At 38.8% G+C, this 18967-nt stretch overlaps 1 protein-coding gene across 1 annotated transcript; it reads right to left on the bottom strand.

The window, feature by feature from the left end:
* Window positions 1-511: 511 nt before the first annotated feature.
* On the bottom strand, window positions 512-3205 carry LOC121261875 (putative receptor protein kinase ZmPK1). Its single transcript, XM_041164283.1, has one exon. It carries the CDS (start codon window positions 3132-3134, stop codon window positions 735-737), a length of 2400 nt encoding a protein of 799 aa, XP_041020217.1. The 5' UTR covers window positions 3135-3205; the 3' UTR covers window positions 512-734.
* Window positions 3206-18967: the final 15762 nt, after the last annotated feature.

The following is an 18967-nucleotide window of genomic DNA, read 5'->3' as shown; positions in this document are numbered from 1 at the left end:
CAATTGTGAATTACGTAACTGTCATGTAATCGTTTTGAAAAAAGTAAATAAAATATGGAATCCACATAAAAAAAAATTAATTTTTTAATAATAAACCTCATTCTTTTTTAAAACGATTACACAATATTTACGCACTTTACAGTTGTATATAGAATTACAAAGAAATAAAACTTACCAAAAACTGCACACTATCGACAAAAACTGAAACAGAAAGGCAAGAGTCTAACCTGAAGACCAGAACAGAGGAAAAATAGCAAACAAGCTTGCCAAAATAAAAAAGCCTAAAAGAAGTATGCAATATCGATAATTTGATCTCTCTTGGAAGTTCATATTGCACCAAAAGACATCTCATCTCTCTTGGAAGTTCATATTCATGCACTAACAAATGAAAATAAAAAATTGCACTGAATACTTCCCCGTGTACACTCACTTTGAAGGATTTATGGTCACGTTCACAGCAATAGCCCAAGGTTGAAGTGAAGGTTACAAGGGCGAATACATTGATTTAATATACCTAGAAAAACATCAAGGCCGTAGTTTTTTAAATGAAAATTAATCCTTGGTACAAAGAGCTGGATCTGAGTGAACCAGATCGATTACAGCATGATCTAATCTTCTACAATCTACTACGGTCCTGGAACATCTGATCTTCATCCAAACACAAAAATTAAAAAAAAAAAATGAAAAGAAAAAAGAAAAAGAAAGTTACATAATCTAAACTTCCCAAACTACGATTAATCAACCTTGTGCGACAGCAGCATCTCTACAACCTGCTTCATGGTGGGTCTATCATCCTTGTCTTCGGCCACGCACTGTAAAGCCACTTTAACCAGAAGTTCCATCGTAGCCATATCATATTTTCCAGCCATGCTGGGTTCTACGATTTCTTCAATCAATGACTCCCTTGAAGCCTCTTTTTTATTCATGATTTCCTCCCTCACTAACGTGACTAGTCTCTTATCCTCTCTCGCTCCTCTGCTTTCAGAGCTATGCATGCCTGAGGGGCTCTTTCCAGTAACCATTTCCAACACAACGACTCCATAGCTATAGACATCCACTTTAGAAGTGATGGGAAGATTGTAAACCCATTCAGGAGCCATGTAACCTCTGGTTCCTCTCATCGTAGAGAATCTTGAACGATCAACCTCACCTCTATTTCGTAGTTTAGACAGGCCAAAATCTGCTATCTTTGGTTGATAGTTTGAGTCCAGAAGTATGTTCTGAGGCTTCACATCGCAATGTAAAACCCATTCTAGGCACTCTTCATGCAAATAAGCTAGGCCTTTTGCTGTGCCCACTGCAATTTCAAACCTTTTTTCCCAATCAAGTGTATTTGAACTAAGATTTTCCGCCAATGATCCAAGCTCCATGTACTCGTACACTAGAAGCCGGTGCTTCCCCACTGCACAGTATCCCCAGATCTCGATCAAGTTCATGTGATTAAGCCTCCCAACGGTGTTTACTTCTGCTAGGAATTCTGCTTCTCCTTGGGTGGCATCGTTGAGGCGCTTGATTGCAGCTACCCGCTGATCAGGTAGTACTCCTTTGTATACTGCCCCTCCTGCTCCTTGTCCAATCAGTTCCCTGAAACCCTGCGTCGCCCTTTTCAGCTCAGAGAAGGTGAATCTTTTGAATCTAGTTGTCAGGAGGTATGCTTGTGCAGCTGGATCAGAATTTTTACTTGTCCTTGACAAGAAAACAAACACTAGGAAAATGCAAGTAGCCTCTACACCACCCATGATAGTGGCAACCCAAAGCACAAGCTTCACCGTCTTATTTTCGTTAGTTTTTCTTGGTTGCGTAACTGGTTTGTGTAAACACTCGAACCTTTGTACTTTATCAGGCGTCTTGTTATAAACAAGACCACCTTTGGGTAGCCTTAGAAACAAATCTCCTTCGAAACCGGGTGAACGTCGTCCGTTGGCTAGAAGATACATGGGGAAACAATTATAGGCACCCGCACCATCCTCATCTGTGCTAAATTGAAATTGGAAACCTTTGCAATTACACCGTTTTAGGCATTCCTTTTTGCAGGTTTGTAAGGTAACATTAGGTAGGAAGTCTGAATCAGAACAATAGAACTCAACATGAGCAAGTTGGACAAAGCTAGACTCGTCACTTTGATTGCAAGAAAGATTGAATTCTGGTACGCACCCAAAAGACCAGTCAGTCGGATCTTTGATCTTGAATCCCCGCAAGCAAGAGCAGCTCCGACCAGAAGCATGATTATAACTACACAGACTATTGGGTCCACAGATTCCATGAATCCTGCATGGATCAGAGAATGCTTGCCATGTTACAACCCAATCCCAAGTCTCATTCATCTTTTGCAGGCTGTATAATCGCAGATTGCCGTCAGTATCAAGAGTCAGTCGTCTGTACAATACCAGAGGAAAATCTGTTGCTCGGAATTCAAAATAGTCAGATGACCAGAAATAGCCCGGCGCGTCTAGTGCCGCTGCTCTACTATAGTTGTACCTAGACCTTTCGGCTTCTGCAGGGGCAGTTAACAATGGGTCAGGCCAGTAGAGACTGGATATCATCGGATCTTGGAAAAACAGGCGGAGGACATTATCATTGTCGAAAGAGAGTGTGTAGTAGCCAGAAGAATAGCCACCTTGGCGTGACTTTGACACGAGGCTTGAAACCCAGGTTAATGTTTGTCGAGGAAGAAGAGTATCTGTAGGTGAATCAAAGCTTTGCCAGATGACACCATTATCAGAGTTATCATGAAGAACGAGATTGCCTGTGTTTAGGAGCTGTAGCTGCAATCGGGAGGTCTGTGATGTGGTCAAGGCTGCCGTTTTAGTGGTCCAAATGATCGTACCAAAAGAGTTTCTGAGGATAAGCTTGCCATCTTTCGAAATTAAGATTGCCGAACCTCTTTCAACCGGATCGTCTCGGTTTGCCATCCAAACGACGGTGGGAACCGAGGATATTGTTAACCATATGGAAAAGCAGAAAGCGTTATCCCCAACGGGGAAAAACCCTGCAGAGAATTCACCACTCGCTGAAACTAACTTCTCGCTTGGTTTTCCGACAGATAGAGATGAGCCTTTGAGAATGTCAAGCGCTTTAGATGAAGATAGAGGAGTTTGCAGGAGAAAAAGAAGAAAGAACGTTGAGATATCCATGGGAAATGCAAGGCTAGTTAATTTCCTCGAGAACTTTGTACTTGCTGAAATTTTCTTATACCGCACTTTGAATTCCCACGACAAGAATTTGACCGGAACTCGTTTTTTTTGATAAAATTTATCAATTCATTTCATCTTATTTAATCATTATAATTTTTTTTAAATTTTCACACAAAATAATATAAATAATTCAATTTTTTCAAATCTCAAAATAAAAATAATATTAAAAAAATATATTTTAATAATATTTTATTCAATTTTTAACTTTTATCTCAATTCATTTCATCTCATCTTCAAAATTAAACAAGGCTTTAGTTTCCGTTTGAATATTTGGTCTCATCTCAACATCTAAATACTACATACGTACAAACGCTTTTTTATTTCTCTTCTTTACTTTTTTATCTAATCATTACTGATTCTTGTAAAAAAATAAAAATATTACTAATTATTACAACTTTTTTAAATTTTTATATTAAATATAAAACTAATTTAACTTTTTTAATTCTAAAAAAAAAAATTATATTAAAAAATTATATTCAAGTAATATTTTATCTTTATTGTAATACTCAAGCCTAATACCAAACCCAAGCCATACCTGAGTTCTATAATAATTTTTATTGAGGTTAATATGTATGGGAAGCTGATTTGAGACTTGACAAGTAATCTAGAATTGGTTTTAAGTGCCCAAATTCTAGTTTGGTAGTACCGTGGTAAATAGATTTTTTTGGCATGAATTACGTTTAATGGGCTAATATTTCAAAAACCTCGTTGAGATTTATTGGATACTTTTGGATAAGCGGGCCTGCTATGATTTTTGGTTCGCTAGGATTTTTTATTTATTTAATTAGACTTGAGAGACAAATAGTTGATTTGAAGGCCCGTTAAGATTTAGTGGATGATTTTGGACTCCATAAATGTGTTATAGCCCATTTTATAAATCAAATACGCCCTTTTTAATTAGTAGTGCCCAAGAAGTTTTGCTAAAAGCTCAAGCCCAGATACTCAACATTTTGACTTGCATGTAAGTTCCATGCACGTTTATGCTTCTCCTTCCTCCTCTAGGGTTTCTAACTACCTATATATCTATAAACATGCATAATTTGGGACATTCATGATAGTTTTATTTTTTCCAAGCTAGGGTTGCTACGCCTTTCCCATAGTCAACCAGTAAACCAAACCGAGCACCCCCTTCACGATCTTAGCCGTAGCATCAAGCTTTTTTTCATTGAGAACGTTCGTCCCTATGTAAAGTCCTGCAACCCCCACTAAGCCATCGTGCAATGCCAAAAATCCTTCACAACATTGACCCTGTACCACTAGCCCACACTAAGCCTCCATCATCCCCTGTTTCCCCATACCAAAATAGAGTATTTGTTTTCCCCATCGTGAGCCACAAAGCCACCGCCACCCTTCTTCGTTTCTCCACTGTGAGAAATGGCCACACAACACTGCTGGAATTTCACCTATGTCCGATGCCAAATCTTGCCAGCCACTGCATCTCAGGAAGCCACCTCACATCACCAGCTCCTCCACGTCACCTCCACCTGCACAAAAAGTGTCATTAAGCACTTCACGACACTCCAATTCTGGTGTAATTCCTCCCGATCTATCTCTCTCGGCCTCCTCCTTTTCCGTTGTGATTATCAAACTTACATCACCGAATTCTCTCTCTCTCTCTCTCTCTCTCTCTCTCTCTCTATGTCCTCACTTTCAAAACTACACCGTCACCCATAAGGGAAGCCACCGTGAACTTGATTCTGTCCAACCACCAAGTCTACCGTTGCATAGCTCCCTCACACAGTTCCTTTTTCTCTCAGTGATTATCTATATTTTTTCCTTTCCTAGATTCCTATATATTTGTGAATATTTTTTATTATTTTTAATAATTTCCATGTAGTTTTTAGGAGCTTGGTTTTTGGATTTTGAATTTAACCTTTAAACTCCCTCTCATATAAGGTATTCATTCACCATAAGTGAGGATTATCAATAAAATTGGGATTCTGTTATCATATCATATTGTATCGTATCATATCGTATCATATATCATGTTTAACTCCCGTGGTAGGGTTGTACTATCCCCGATGGTCAAATCAGGTAGTATCAGAATATAAAACTTTCTCATATTCATTCTCAGCGTCCCGAGTGTGTGCATAGTAAAGAACATACATAAAAATCACTTTGTTTTCAAAATGGGTGCACTCATGTAAAAAATGTTGGTACTGACCATATAACGGAATCAGAGCCATCGTATCAAAACCAAAAATAAAATCAGATATAGAATCAGAAAGTTATGCCAAAAACTTTTCAGATGCATATCATATCAAACAGAGTGCCTAACATATTCATATCATTTTCACATAATCAAAAATGGATTTAGAACATCTTCATATAACATGTACAAAATTCAAAGATTTCATATTTGCTCTTTTGCACAGTTCATAAACAGTATGCCAAAATTTTGCTCATGTCTACACTCGTCATGTCAAAAAATATTTTCTTTTTATACAACTTTCATGAGTAATGTAGATCACATAACTGATGTTATTTTCACATTTCTTTTTAAAACAAAACATTCATATTTTTTTCATAAAATCAACATCAATTCATTTTCTTTTTATGCAAAGTCTAGCATAGAAACTCCGCTTACTTGAACTTTTTAACTTCTCTTAATTTCCTAACAATAGTGCCAAGGGAATTTTAGTTGCCACCTATAAAATAGTCGCATAACTTGCATAAATTTTCAATAGTATATAACTATTTAAGTTAGCACATGTTTCCTAATTAAATCCCAAAATACTTAAGTAATCGAGGCTTCATTCAGCCTATAATCATAACCCAAAAAGAAAAATATCATCACTCCCCAAATCGTTACTATCCACATAATTTCTCCAAATAATTAGATATAATTAAACCTTACAATATCTCCTCATCACTACATTGATTTTTCTCTTGATTTTATCATAAAATGTCATCAACCTTAACTAATTCATGCAACTTGCATGTCTGTTGTAGCTAAACTTATGACCTGAAGTATTCATGCAACCTGTAACACGTAAATGTCCATATTAATTGAAGAGTTAACCTGTGAATCTTGGCAGGATAATACTACGTTGGAGAGAGGGAGAGGGCAGAGAGAGAGAGTCTTATGTAGAGATGGTGTGTGTAAGAGAAAGAGTTCAAGAGGTTGTCAAAGACAAGATAGAGATTGTACCACCTGAGAAGACTCCTAGTGATATACAATTTGTAGATGATTCAAATACTGATAGAGATATAGATAAAGACAATGTAAACTAACTAATAAGTTTTGGGTATTTGTATTATACTCAACTATGTACACTGCAACATCTATATATATATATATATATATTAGGATCACATCTCTATGCATTGCAGAGGAGTATTGTTGTATTCATCCAAATACCTTGCATGTTATTTATCTTTTCATGGTATCAGAGCCATTATAGACCAATTTTAATGATCCATGGCATCTGATGCCTCACCCTCCTCCCATCCTTCCTCTATGGCTTCTCCATCTGATTTTCCTCCCTACATGCACTCTCCTTCAAATCTCTCAAATTTTATTACTATAAAACTCAGCAACAATAACTATTTATTATGAAAGGCTCAGATTGTGTCATAATGCAGACAACAACTATTTGGTTTCGTTGATGGTAGTATTCTTCCTCCGTCATCTTTCTTGCCCTCTGTTGGGGGTGTCTCCCTACCTAACCCAGCCTTTACAAGGTGGTTTCAAAAGATCAAGTGATCCTCAGTTCGACGGTGTCCTCATTATCCGAAGGGGTATTGACTCAAGTTGTTGGCCTCTCAACAGCTTGTGAAGTCTGGTTGGCGCTGCAGCAAATGTTCTTTGTCCACTCTCAAGCTCGAATCACACAAATCAGGTTCCAACTTTCTACTCTTAAAAAAGTTGACTCCACAATCAAAAATTATTTTAGAAGGCAAAGACCCTATCTAACATTATTGCCGCAATTGGCAAACCTTTGGAGGAATGTGAGCTTGTCTCCTACCTCCTAGCTGGCCTCGACACTGCCTGTGATCCCCTTATCACATAAATTACAACAAGGATAGATCCTATGACACTTAATGATGTCTTCGACCACTTATTAACTTATGAGGAGCGCCTTGAGCAGCAGACCTCTACCGTCGACAAGGCAGTTGCCTTTGCCAGTCTAGCAACAAATAGAGGAGTTACTCACATCGATCATAACAATGGCCAGCACGATCGCTTCTCCACCAATAATTTTCCAAGTCGTGTATGTGGTAAGTCTGGACATTCGGCAATATCTTGTTGGCATCGATTTGATCACCCTTTCCAAAGCTCTCAACCATTACCTACTACTTTTACGACCATTGTTCCTACCAACAATCACATGACATAGTATGCTAACTTTGGAGCCACTCACCACCTCACAAATGACTTTTAGAACCTCAATCTTCATGCTGAGTCATATCATGGTCCTCACTAGATTCAAATTGGTGATGGCACAGGTTTGGATGTCGATCACATTGGTTCCTCTAAATTACCTTTATCTCATAATTCTTTCTTACTAAAAAACATGTTACATGTGCCCTCGGTTATAAAGAACTTGATTTTAGAGAGTCAATTTACTACTGAAAATGTTGTTTTTATTGAATTTCATGGGGATCATTTTTGCATCAAGGACAAGGCCACGAGGAGCATCTTGCTAGGCAGCAAGGTTGAGGCTGGTCTATATCCTTTCCCCTCCACCATGTCTCGACCCTCTTTACCTCAAGCTCTTCTCTCCACAAGTGCTCCACTAACCACTTGGCATTCTCGTCTCGGTCATCCCTCCATGAAAATAGTTCACAATATTGTCTCTAGATTTTCTCTACCTATATTGTCAAATAAAATTGATGGTGTGCGTGCTGCTTGCCAACAAGGTAAAAGCCAACAACTACTATTTTTCATGTCTGAGGCCATCTACAAGGGCCCGTTAGACCTTATTTTTAGCGATGTATAGGGAACATCCCCTGGCTTATCTTGAGAAGGAAATAAATATTATGTTCTTTTTGTTGATCACTTTGGTAAATATTCTTGGTGGTTATTTCCCATCTCTCAAAAATTAGATGTTCTACATTTATTTCGTTCCTTTCATCCACATGTAGAGCATTTTTTTAACCATAAAATAAGAATGAACCAAACAAGCTGGGATGGTGAATTCCGGAGTCTCCATAAATTTTTTAATACTCTTGGGATTCATCATCTTATCACTTGTCTCTGCACTCATCAACAAAACGGTTCCATTGAAAGACGTCACTGGCACATTGTGGAGAATGGCCTTGCCCTTCTCTCTCACGCATCTATACCATATAAATATTGGGATTTTGCCTTTCAAATGGCTTGCTATCTCATCAACAGACTACTAACTCCTATCTTGTCCCACATTTCCCCACCTGAAAATTTGTTTCAACGGCATCCTGATTATTCTCTTTTATGTGTCTTTGGGTGTGAATACTGACCCTATAATCGTCACAAAATGAACTTTCGATCACAACATTGTATCTTCCTTAGGTATAGCTCTCATCACCGTAGGTATAAATGTCTCCCACGGCATGTTATATTTAACGAGTCCAAGTTTCTATTCAGTGATGTCAAACACAAGCCCTTCCAAGTTCAAGCTGACCTTACTCCTTTACCATCCACATTACGAGTGTTAAGTCCATCTCCACATGTGCCGCAACCACCAGAGTTATCATTTCTATCTCCTCCAGGACCTACCAACTCAATCTCATCCGTTCCTATTGAGTCTCCACAAACCACATCCATCTCACCAAATTCTCCATTGTCAGCTTTAGTCAAGCCCGCTGCAGTAGAAAATGTATCACCTCGATCTCATCTAATGCAAACTCGGCTCCAAAACAATCTTGTTAAACCCAACTAGTATCATGATGGTTGTGTATGATACCCTCTACCCAAAGCTCTTGTGGCTACCTCAGATCTGTCTCTAGTTGAACCATCTTCATATACTCATGCTTCTAAACACCTTGAGTGGCGACAGGCCATGAATGTCGAGTTCAACACACTGCTAAAAAATGGTACATGGTCACTTGTTAAACCGCGCAGTAATATGAACATTGTGGGGGTGTCGTTGGGTTTACAAAGTTAAACGTAAGCCGAATGACACAATTGATTGTTACAAGGCTTGTCTTGTGGCTAAGGGGTACCATAAACAAGTGGGTCTAGACTTTCAAGACACATTCAACCCAGTGGTTAAACCCATTACTATTCGACTTGTGCTAGATTTTGCTGTTAGTCATCGGTGGTGGATCAAACAGCTAGACGTCAACAATGTCGAGGAAGTATACATACATCAACCTCCCAATTTTGTACATCCTCAATACCCCGATCATGTATGTCGCCTTCATAAGGCACTTTATGGTTTAAAACAGGCACCTAGGGCCTGGTATTCATGCCTAAGTGACAAGCTACTATCGTTGTGTTTTGTCAATGCCAACTCAGATGAATCACACTTTGTTTTCCAAAGTTCTCAGCCAATGATTTATGTTTTGCTTTATGTGGACGATATCTTGATCACAAGATCCTCTTCACTTCCTGTATCTTATGTTATTCAATCCCTCGGTATGGAGTTTGCTCTTAAGGATTTTGGGGAACTTCACTACGTTCTCGGGGTTGAGGCTCACTTTATACTAGAAGGTTTATTTCTTTCTCAACATAGATATATTCTTAATCTACTGCAGAGCACAAATATGACTTACTCCAAACCAATGTCCTCCTCGATGTCTACCTCTCATAGTCTGACCATAATTGCCAGTGATGCATTTGAAGATGAAACACTTTACAGAAGCACGTTTGGGGCACTCCAATATCTATCATTAACAAGAGTTGATATATCATTTGTTGTGAACAAAGTTTGTCAATTCATGCATTGACCCATAACAGTTCACTGGATAGCAGTGAAAAGCGTACTTTGATACATAAAACATGCGTTAGATCATGGTATACTTATCCAACCAAGTTCTAGCTCGCAACTTGTGGCATATTCTAATGTCGACAGGGTAGGGTCACCTAATTATCGAAGGTCTACAAGTGGGTATTGCATTTTCTTTGGCCATAATATTGTCTCTTAAAGCTCAAAGAAACAAACAATTATGGCACGATCTAGTATCGAAGTAGAGTATGGGTATATCTCAACTATGTACACTACAACATCTATATATACATAAGGATCACGTCTCCACACATTGCAGAGTAGTATTGTTTTATTCATCCAAATACCATGCTTGTTATTTATCATTTCAGTGTGTACGTGTATCCTAGAGGAAAAAATGGCATGGGCTACGAGATAATGGTGTTATTCTTCATTTGGGCAGCATCCGACGGTGGATGCTTGTTCTCCGACGTCTTTTGTTGCTGCTAGTGGTGGCATCGTGGCCTCAACTGTGGCAAGGCGTGGCTATTGGTTTGGCCTAGGTGTTTTGTGGTACTATGCTGCTAGAAGATCTATCACGGATAAGGAAACGTGACAGTTAGTGGTGGCTCCACCGTGGATTCAAGGCTGGGCTACAGTGTACATTAGGTGGTTTCCATTTGGCATTAGAGAACTGTGCGAAGGTGGCAACAGCTCTGTGGCTCACAATGGGGAAACAAGTGGATTCTAGCTTAACATAGAGACTCGTTCAATTCTTTTATGCAGATGGTTGCTTCCGTGGGTGTGGGCTATAGTATTAACTAGGTGGAGGGCCGATGGTGGGACGGGGTTGTGTTGCAGAGGAGGGAGTGATTGGTTTGCTTGCCGGACAAGTGGTTGGCAATGTGGAGGGGAAAGTTGGACGTGCATATTGTGACAACCTAAGGGGCTTTATGCGAAAGGTGTTATGATTGGGAACAATGTAGCGGTGGGCGGTGATGCATGGGCATGGTCTCTTGTTGGGCAAAGAGGGTTGTTATACATGGAGCTAGTGCAATGTGGGGGTTGCTTTCATGGGTTTATGAGCATGGGATTGCTTGATGTGGTGAGATTCATAGAAAAGAAAAGAGAGAGAGAGAGTTTGGCTGGGATAAATGTTTTCAAGAAGGCTGAGGAGAATCTAATATAGGTGTTGGTTGTATAATGAGAGAGAGAGAGAGAGAGAGAACATTGGGTCCAAAGTGGGTGAAAGTTTGAAACGGGATGTGCGTATGTGGGTGCGAAGTGGGGTGAACGGATAGTGGATAAAGAAGAATAAATAGATGGGGAAGGAGAGAAAATGGGGTGAACGGAGAGGAGAAAAACTAAAAGGAAAAAGAGAAAGGGAAAATTGCTGAGGAGATGGGGTGAAAAAGAGGGAGGAGGAAATAACCACTAACCCAATGATACGATGTGATTTTCCTTCAAGCGAGAGATTTCCTTTTTTTTTTTTTCTTTTTTTTTTTTTTTTTGAACCGGGGACAGAGCCTGAGTTTTACAGTTGGCATTACCCATCCCTTAAAAAACCTTACCCACAAGGTGAGGGTAGCCACGCCAAAGCTTCCAAAAGTCTTCTCAGGTTGCATCATCAGCAGATTGACCATCCCATTAAACTAGGAGTTTAGCAACAACATTGCCTTGTTTGTGGATTCGAGGATGGAGGACCTCTACAAGTTCAAGTTGTGAAGCACCCAGAGCATCCACAGGTACGAGAGTAGGGAAAGCTGAGACAGGAAAACCCAACTTTGGTTTAAGTTGAGACACATGAAAAACAAAGTCGATTTGGGAAGTGTTAGGCCACTGCAATCGATTGGTGACAAACCTGATGCATTCAATGATCTAAAAAGAGCCATAAAAAGGAAGGGCCAACTTCATATGGTGGCTATGGTTCACTGACATCTACCAGTTTGGTTGCAATCACAGGTAAAGCCAAATTCTAGCCTCGAAAGATCTTTCCTTTCTCTGCTGGTTAGCATACTTCATACAATTTTGGGCCATTCTTAGATTATCCTTCAACAGAAATAGAATTGGAGTACTATGATTTAAGATAGAATCCACAGCAGCTATAGAGGAGGAATCAAGCAAATAGCTAGTCAAATGGGGAACGGTAAAAGCCATATATGGTCTAACAAATGAAACAACTTAGTTGATTTATATTGAGTAGTATTGTAGAACCACTTAGCTAATGGCAACCAACTAGTCCACTCCTTAGGGTTGTCTTGCACAAAACACTACAAATAGTTTTCGATTCCCTTGTTCACAACTTTTGTGTGACCGCCAGTTTGTGGGTGGTAAGCTGAGCTGAAAGCAAGTGAACCCCGTATACCCAAAATAACTCATTCCAAAAGATACTTGTAAAAATGAAATCTTTGTTAGAGATGATGGATTCGGGTAGACCATGGAGTCTAAAAATGTGGTTGAGGAATAGGGTAGTAATAAAGTGGATAAATTTAGTCAAGTGATCAACCACAACCCAAATGATTGATTGGCTATGGGGTAGTGGCTGACCTTCAATAAAATCTTTAGTAATATATGTCCAAGGTATTTGAGGTTAGGGAGAGGTTGTAGGAGACCTCCAGGATGAGTGTTCTCGAGTTTGGTTCTCTAACAAGTGTCACAAGTTCAAACAAATTTCTTAACATCCAACTTTAGACAGGGCAAGAAAAATTCATTTTGGCCCTCTGCATTGTTTTATCATAAGTTTTCATAACCCCCATGGCCAGGAAGTAGAGTCGAATGTACACAATGTTGTAATTAAGGTTTAAGAGCAACATCATTATAGGTCCTTATGAATTTTTGACAATACCCAATTAACCCAAGGAAGCGCCTTGCAAAGATCTCCGGCTATTGGGAAGGGGCCAATCAGCCATAGCTTGAAGCTTCTTTGGATTGGCTTGAACTCCATTCTCAGAAGCTAAATGACCCAAGTACTCGACCTCCTCATAGCAAAAACAACATTTATACTCTTTAGCAATGAATTTATATTCCCTCAATACCTCCAAAGTGACCCGTAAATGTTCTAGGTGGTCCTTAACGTAGTTGCTATAAACTCAGATGTCATCAAAGAAGACCAAGAAGAACCTACGAAAATAAGATCTAAAAAAAATGTTCATCAGGCTCTAAAAAATAGAAGCTGCATTAGTTAAAACAAAATGCATTATGAGGAATGTGTAGTAACTCTTGTGAGTCCTAAATGTAGTTTTATGAATGTCTTCAGGTTTAAGTAGGATTTGGTGGTATCCAAATATAAATCCAACTTGGAAAACACCTTGGAATTGTGGTGTTCATCAAGCAATTTCCATCTGCATTCCTAACTAGTAATATAGGGGAAGAAAGAAGACTTTGGTTGTATTGAATCACTCGTGCTCTAAGCATCTCATTAACAAGTTTCTCTATTTTTGCTTTCTAAAAATTAGGATATTTTAGGGCCTAACATTGCCTGGTTGAGAACCTGATTTGAGTGTAATAGTTTGATCATGCCTCCTAGAAGGAGGAAGACCCTTAGGTTTAGCAAACACACCGTTATATACTTCTAACAACTGAGAAACAACAAGAGGCATATTAGAATGCCTACTATCAATGGTTGTCTCCATTAACCGCAATATCAGTCCCTTAGTTCTTCCCTTTACTATTGGCTCAACCTCATCATTTTCAATAAATTGTGGAGCATGGAGTAATGACTTGAGTTCTTTGAAAACAAAACTTCATAATAAGCTTGTTAAAATTCCAGAGGATATTATCTAAAGTGTTGAGCCATTCCACCCTAAGAACAACATCACTACTAGCCAACATTAGTGCCAACAAATTAGTACACAAAGAAAACCCTTGCACTGTAAACTTCACAACTACACATCTCCCTTCACAAGTTAGCTTCTCCCCATTAGCAACCTTAGCACTAACACTCTCGAAAGTATCCACGGTAAGCTGTGCCCTTTTGGTAATGGAAGGATCCAGAAAATTATGGGTGCTTCCTAAGTCTATCAAAATGACCACCAATTGTTTGCCCAGTCTTCCCATCTCTCTCGTGGCCTTAGGGCTAAGGTAGCCAGCAATAGCATTCAAGGAAATTTCAAGAGTATCACTCTGAAAGACACACTCAGTGTCATCATCTTCCTCTTCCTTATCTTTTCTCACCTTATCAGAATGAAGGGCTTCGATTTGGAATGGTTTTGGATTATTACATTTGTGTCTAGAATTCCATTTAGAATCACAATATTAACACAAACCCGCTCCATCCTCTTCTTTATCTGAGGAAGAGGTTATCTTTTGAATTGGCACAACAACTTTAGATTGCTTCATTGTATCAACATTAGCTCCTTGAGCTCTACTAACAAACTTAGTGTTAAATGCAATGGTCCCTTTATACAAACATCCATGATTATAGACATTTTCTTCTTGAATCTTTGCCAAGCCATAAGTAGAAAGTGAAAACATTTTTTTCTCTCCCTTCATTGCTTCCCTCTCCCCATGCTTCTCTCCTCTCTTCAGAAACAAGCAAATACTGAAAAGATAGAGAACAAGGATGTGTAATGACCCTCCAATTTCTTTCACCAAGGTCAATCTTGAACCTCATCGTTGGTGATTTCTTTCTTTCTTCTACATATTCTTTTTTTTTTTCCCTTTTTTTTTTCTTTAGATTTCCATTTTTTTATTTTGGGTTTATTTTTTATCAACTTGTGGATTACATTCTATGCCTCCATTTTTTTTCCTATTCATGTTTGAAAGGCTCCCATTTTTATTTCTCTTAATTTTATTGCCAACTTTTTAACATCTAGGTTCCCATCTATGTTTTGAATTAGGGTTTCAAAATTCATCTTGTACAAAGTTTTGCTAGTTTTTTACTTCAATTTTTTTCCAAAATCCAATCCCTTGACTTCAATTCATCTAGGTTTGTGTGATCAAGTATTCAATAATTTCCTTTTTCTCAGGTCTGGTCACAATCCGACTATCTGTATGAGCTATCAATAACAAACCGGTAACAATGTCTATGGGCTTTAAAGCTCATCTTGTGATAGAAGATAACTATTTATAGACAAAGAAGAATATTCAAAGAGTTTGCAAGGGTGGTGGGTAGGTGGTGCTGAAGGTGGCAAGGGAGTTAGGCAAAGCGAATCCATATCCTGAGCATATGCTAGTGGCCATTTATCTCCGTTGTTCTTATTCTGAAGAGAGCAAAACAAATGACAGAAATTTTCCTTTTTGAATCATTGAGAACAACCTACACGTTTTGTGAAGTTTAAAAAAAGAGGAAAAAAAAACCATAACCACACTGGCACCTGGTGCAGTATAAGGCAGATAAGTAGCAGGACTTTTTAGTCTTTCCTCTACAATCTGTTATATTAGGCCTTATTACTATTAATAGTTTTATTTGAAGACATTTACATCACACACTATTTGCGTGGCATAATTTGATTTGAAAGATAAATTTTAAAGTTTGAATTTTCAAATCAAATTATGCCATGTGGAGGATGTGTGGTGTAAAAGCGTTCAAATAGCACTACTCTATAACTATTTTAGAATTTTTCATAACGAGATTTGCTACTCATCATGTAACACCCAAGCCCAGCTTGAGTCTACTTTTTAAATATTTTTGGGCTTTTTTGTGTGAAAAGCCCATTTGAGACTGATGAGAAAATTCTTAGAAAATATTATGGGTCCAAGTTTTTATTTTGGCAGGTATCAAATTTTTATTAAGTTAAAAGCTTTTAATGGACCAAAGTGAGAATTGACCCGAAAAATTTATGGGACAAGTTATATTATTTTTAGAGGTTGAGTTGAGGCCTATGACTCACTGAAAAAGCCCAAACTTAGTATGCCCAAAAACCAAGCCGTGAGAACCAAGGTTCAATCTCGACACCATGCATGTCTTCATGCCATGCACGCCTCCTTTTTATCTAAGATTTTCAAATTACAGTAATCTATGTGTGTGTGTGTGTGTGTGTGTGTGTGTACGTTATACACTTCACTCATGCACCTTACCTAAATCATCTTCAACCTAAGCTAGAGTTGCCACCGCCTGGATTTTTTTTTTTTTACAAGTACTGCAGGATGGTCAGGCTGTTGTAGATAGAAGAGCAACCCTCCATTGAGACAGTGACATGTAGGAAAAAACACAATAGACTAGTTAGATCTCAACACACAGAATCATCACATGCAAAAAAGGCAGAAATCGTTATTTGGGCAGCGCTGTTTGGGTCTCTTTGCACCTCCACCAAGCCAGCCTCCCAAGACCGAATGTGGAAAACTCCGGTCAAGCTATACCAAATGGGCAGATCTGATCCTTGGAACCCTTACACTGACCATCCCCTTCTCTCAACGGAAACCCACAAATAACAGACGACAACCCACAACAAAAACCCATAAATAACAGACCACAACCCACGACAATGCCCCCCTCTCCACTTATGAAACTCAAATCGATTCGGCCCCCTCACATGGAAGGAAATCTCATCCATACTGAATGAGCAGGCGAGACCTTCATGGCCATGGAGTGAACTGACTGTCAGAAGCCTTCCCACCCATCAAGATCGAGTTGCGAGAATTTTGGATATTCTTCATGGCAGGAAGAGCTGAGATTTTGGATGCTTGTATGTGTAATTTTTTTCAATTTCAAATTTGTAGATCATGACTGTATCCGTAGACTTTCATTGAAATGTAAAACACTGGCTTCAAAAAGAAATAAAAAACTTGAGAGTCACTAAGAAATATTGCAGACCATAACCCATTCTCGCACAGCCACCCTCTGACCAAACCCAGCAATGCCCCCCTCACCGATTTTTTTCTCATGATAAAAACCCAATTCAATTTTGACATAAAACAAATTCGCACTGATAATGATAAGAAATTCTTAGCTCATCGCATGCAAAAATTCTTTTCTTATCATGGTGTAATTCATAAGCTTACTTGTGTTGAAACCTCTCAACAAAATGGCGTCGTTGAACGAAAACATCCTCACCTCTTAAATGTAGCTCATTGTTTATGTTTTCAAGCTTCTTTACCTATCTCTTTTTGGGGTGAATGTATCTTAACTGCTAGATATTTGATAAATCGTCCCCCGTCAGTCTTTCTACATCATAAAACTCCGTATGAACTTCCTTTTCATAAAATCCACACTTATAAGCATCTTTGTGTTTTTTGTTGTCTATACTATGCACATACTTTGAACATTCATTGTGACAAATTTTCACCACGTGCCTCTCCATGCATTTTCCTTAGTTATTCTCTTAGTCACTCCACCTATCGTGTATATAACATAGAAACTAAGAAAATTTTTTCTTCACATGATGTTAGGTTTGTTGAGACTATCTTTCCTTATGTTGACCCTACAACTTATAACCTCACAGACACTTCACCCACTGTCCCTATCAACCCCATTCCTATCTTCATTGAACTTCCTTCCCAAGATCATTTCTCTAACCCAAACCCAAACAGTTCAACAGATAGTCCCACCGATAGTCCGTCTCTTGAACCCGTTCAAACCAACCCCCCAAATGTCTCTTCTAGGTGACACCGCCAAATCACTCATCCTTCCTACCTTTAAGACTATATCTACTCAATCTTCCATAGTCTTCACATTCCAATCCCGCTCCACAGACTTTCTCAAGTACGGTTCATTCTTTACCTAATTTTCTCTCTTATCGTTTTTTTAGTCCTAACCACTTTGCTTTTCTTACCTCTATTTCCAAAAATGTTCATGACCCTCAATCTTATTCTCAAGTTGTTCTTGTCCCTCACTGGTTGGCTGCTATGGCTGATGAAATCAAAGCACTAGAAGAAGCCAATCACACTTAGGCTCTCAAACCTCTTCCTTCCAACAAAAACCCCATTGATGGTAAGTGGGTTTACAAAACCAAACTCAAGGCCAATGGATCCATCAAACATCATAAAACTCAGTTGGTTGCTAAGGGTTACACCCAGGAAGAAGGTTTAGATTACCATGATACTTTTGCCCCTTGTTGCTAGTTTTTACACCAATTGGATGTTCACAATGTCTTTCTTCATGGTGATCTTGATGAAGAAGTCTTCATGCATCCATCTCCCGGTTATTGTCCTTAGGGAGAGAAATGTTTATGCCGCTTGCATAAATTTTTATATGGTCTTAAGCAAGCATCGCGCCAATGGTACAATGACACGCCTCATGTCAAGCCAAATTGCAAGTTGTCCACCACAAGCTTTGTTGTCAAACTTGGAGATAGCCCTATATCTTAGCGGACAAATAAGCAATCCATTGTCTCTCACTCTTCTGCTAAAGCTGAATATAGTGCCATGGCTAACACCTCTTGTGAGATTACATGGTTACAATCTCTTCTTCGTGATCTCACAATCTCTCATCCACAACTTGCACTACTTCACTGCAATAATCAATCAGCCATTCATATTGCACGCAATCCAGTTTTTCATGAATACACCAAACACATGGCGATTGATTGCCACTTGGTGTGTGACCATATTCATGCTGGTCTTCTTACTCCCACTTATTCACCCGCTTCCCAACAACCGGCATATCTCTTCACAAAACCCTTAGGTCGTGAATTGTTTATCTTCTTCAAATCCAAGTTAGGCATTACAGACTTTCATGCTCCAACTTAAAGGAGAGTATTGACAGTTATGAGACATAAATTGCATAAATCAAAACCTCATGTCAAGCACCTCATGTCAAGCCAAATTGCAAGTTCTTAAGCACTATGCAAGTTGTCAAGCACTATGAGACATAAATTATTGTTAAGCACCAGTAGCTCATAGACTAAAATATTTCATTTACTTTTATAAATAGAGTGATCATTCTGTAATTGTCGAACAAGATCAATAGAAAATATTTTTTAGTCAAGTGCATATTTCATTTCTCCTCCCACGTTCCTTATCAACCCAAGCCCACCATAAGCC

This window comes from Juglans microcarpa x Juglans regia, chromosome 4S (assembly GCF_004785595.1).
Source record: "Juglans microcarpa x Juglans regia isolate MS1-56 chromosome 4S, Jm3101_v1.0, whole genome shotgun sequence".
Taxonomy (NCBI): domain Eukaryota; kingdom Viridiplantae; phylum Streptophyta; class Magnoliopsida; order Fagales; family Juglandaceae; genus Juglans; species Juglans microcarpa x Juglans regia.
This window is presented reverse-complemented; position numbering and strand designations above follow the sequence as displayed.

What these genes read in the sequence shown, in the direction of transcription:
- LOC121261875 (XM_041164283.1), bottom strand. Translation starts at nt 3,134, where the DNA reads ATGGATATCTCAACGTTCTTTCTTCTTTTTCTCCTGCAAACTCCTCTA.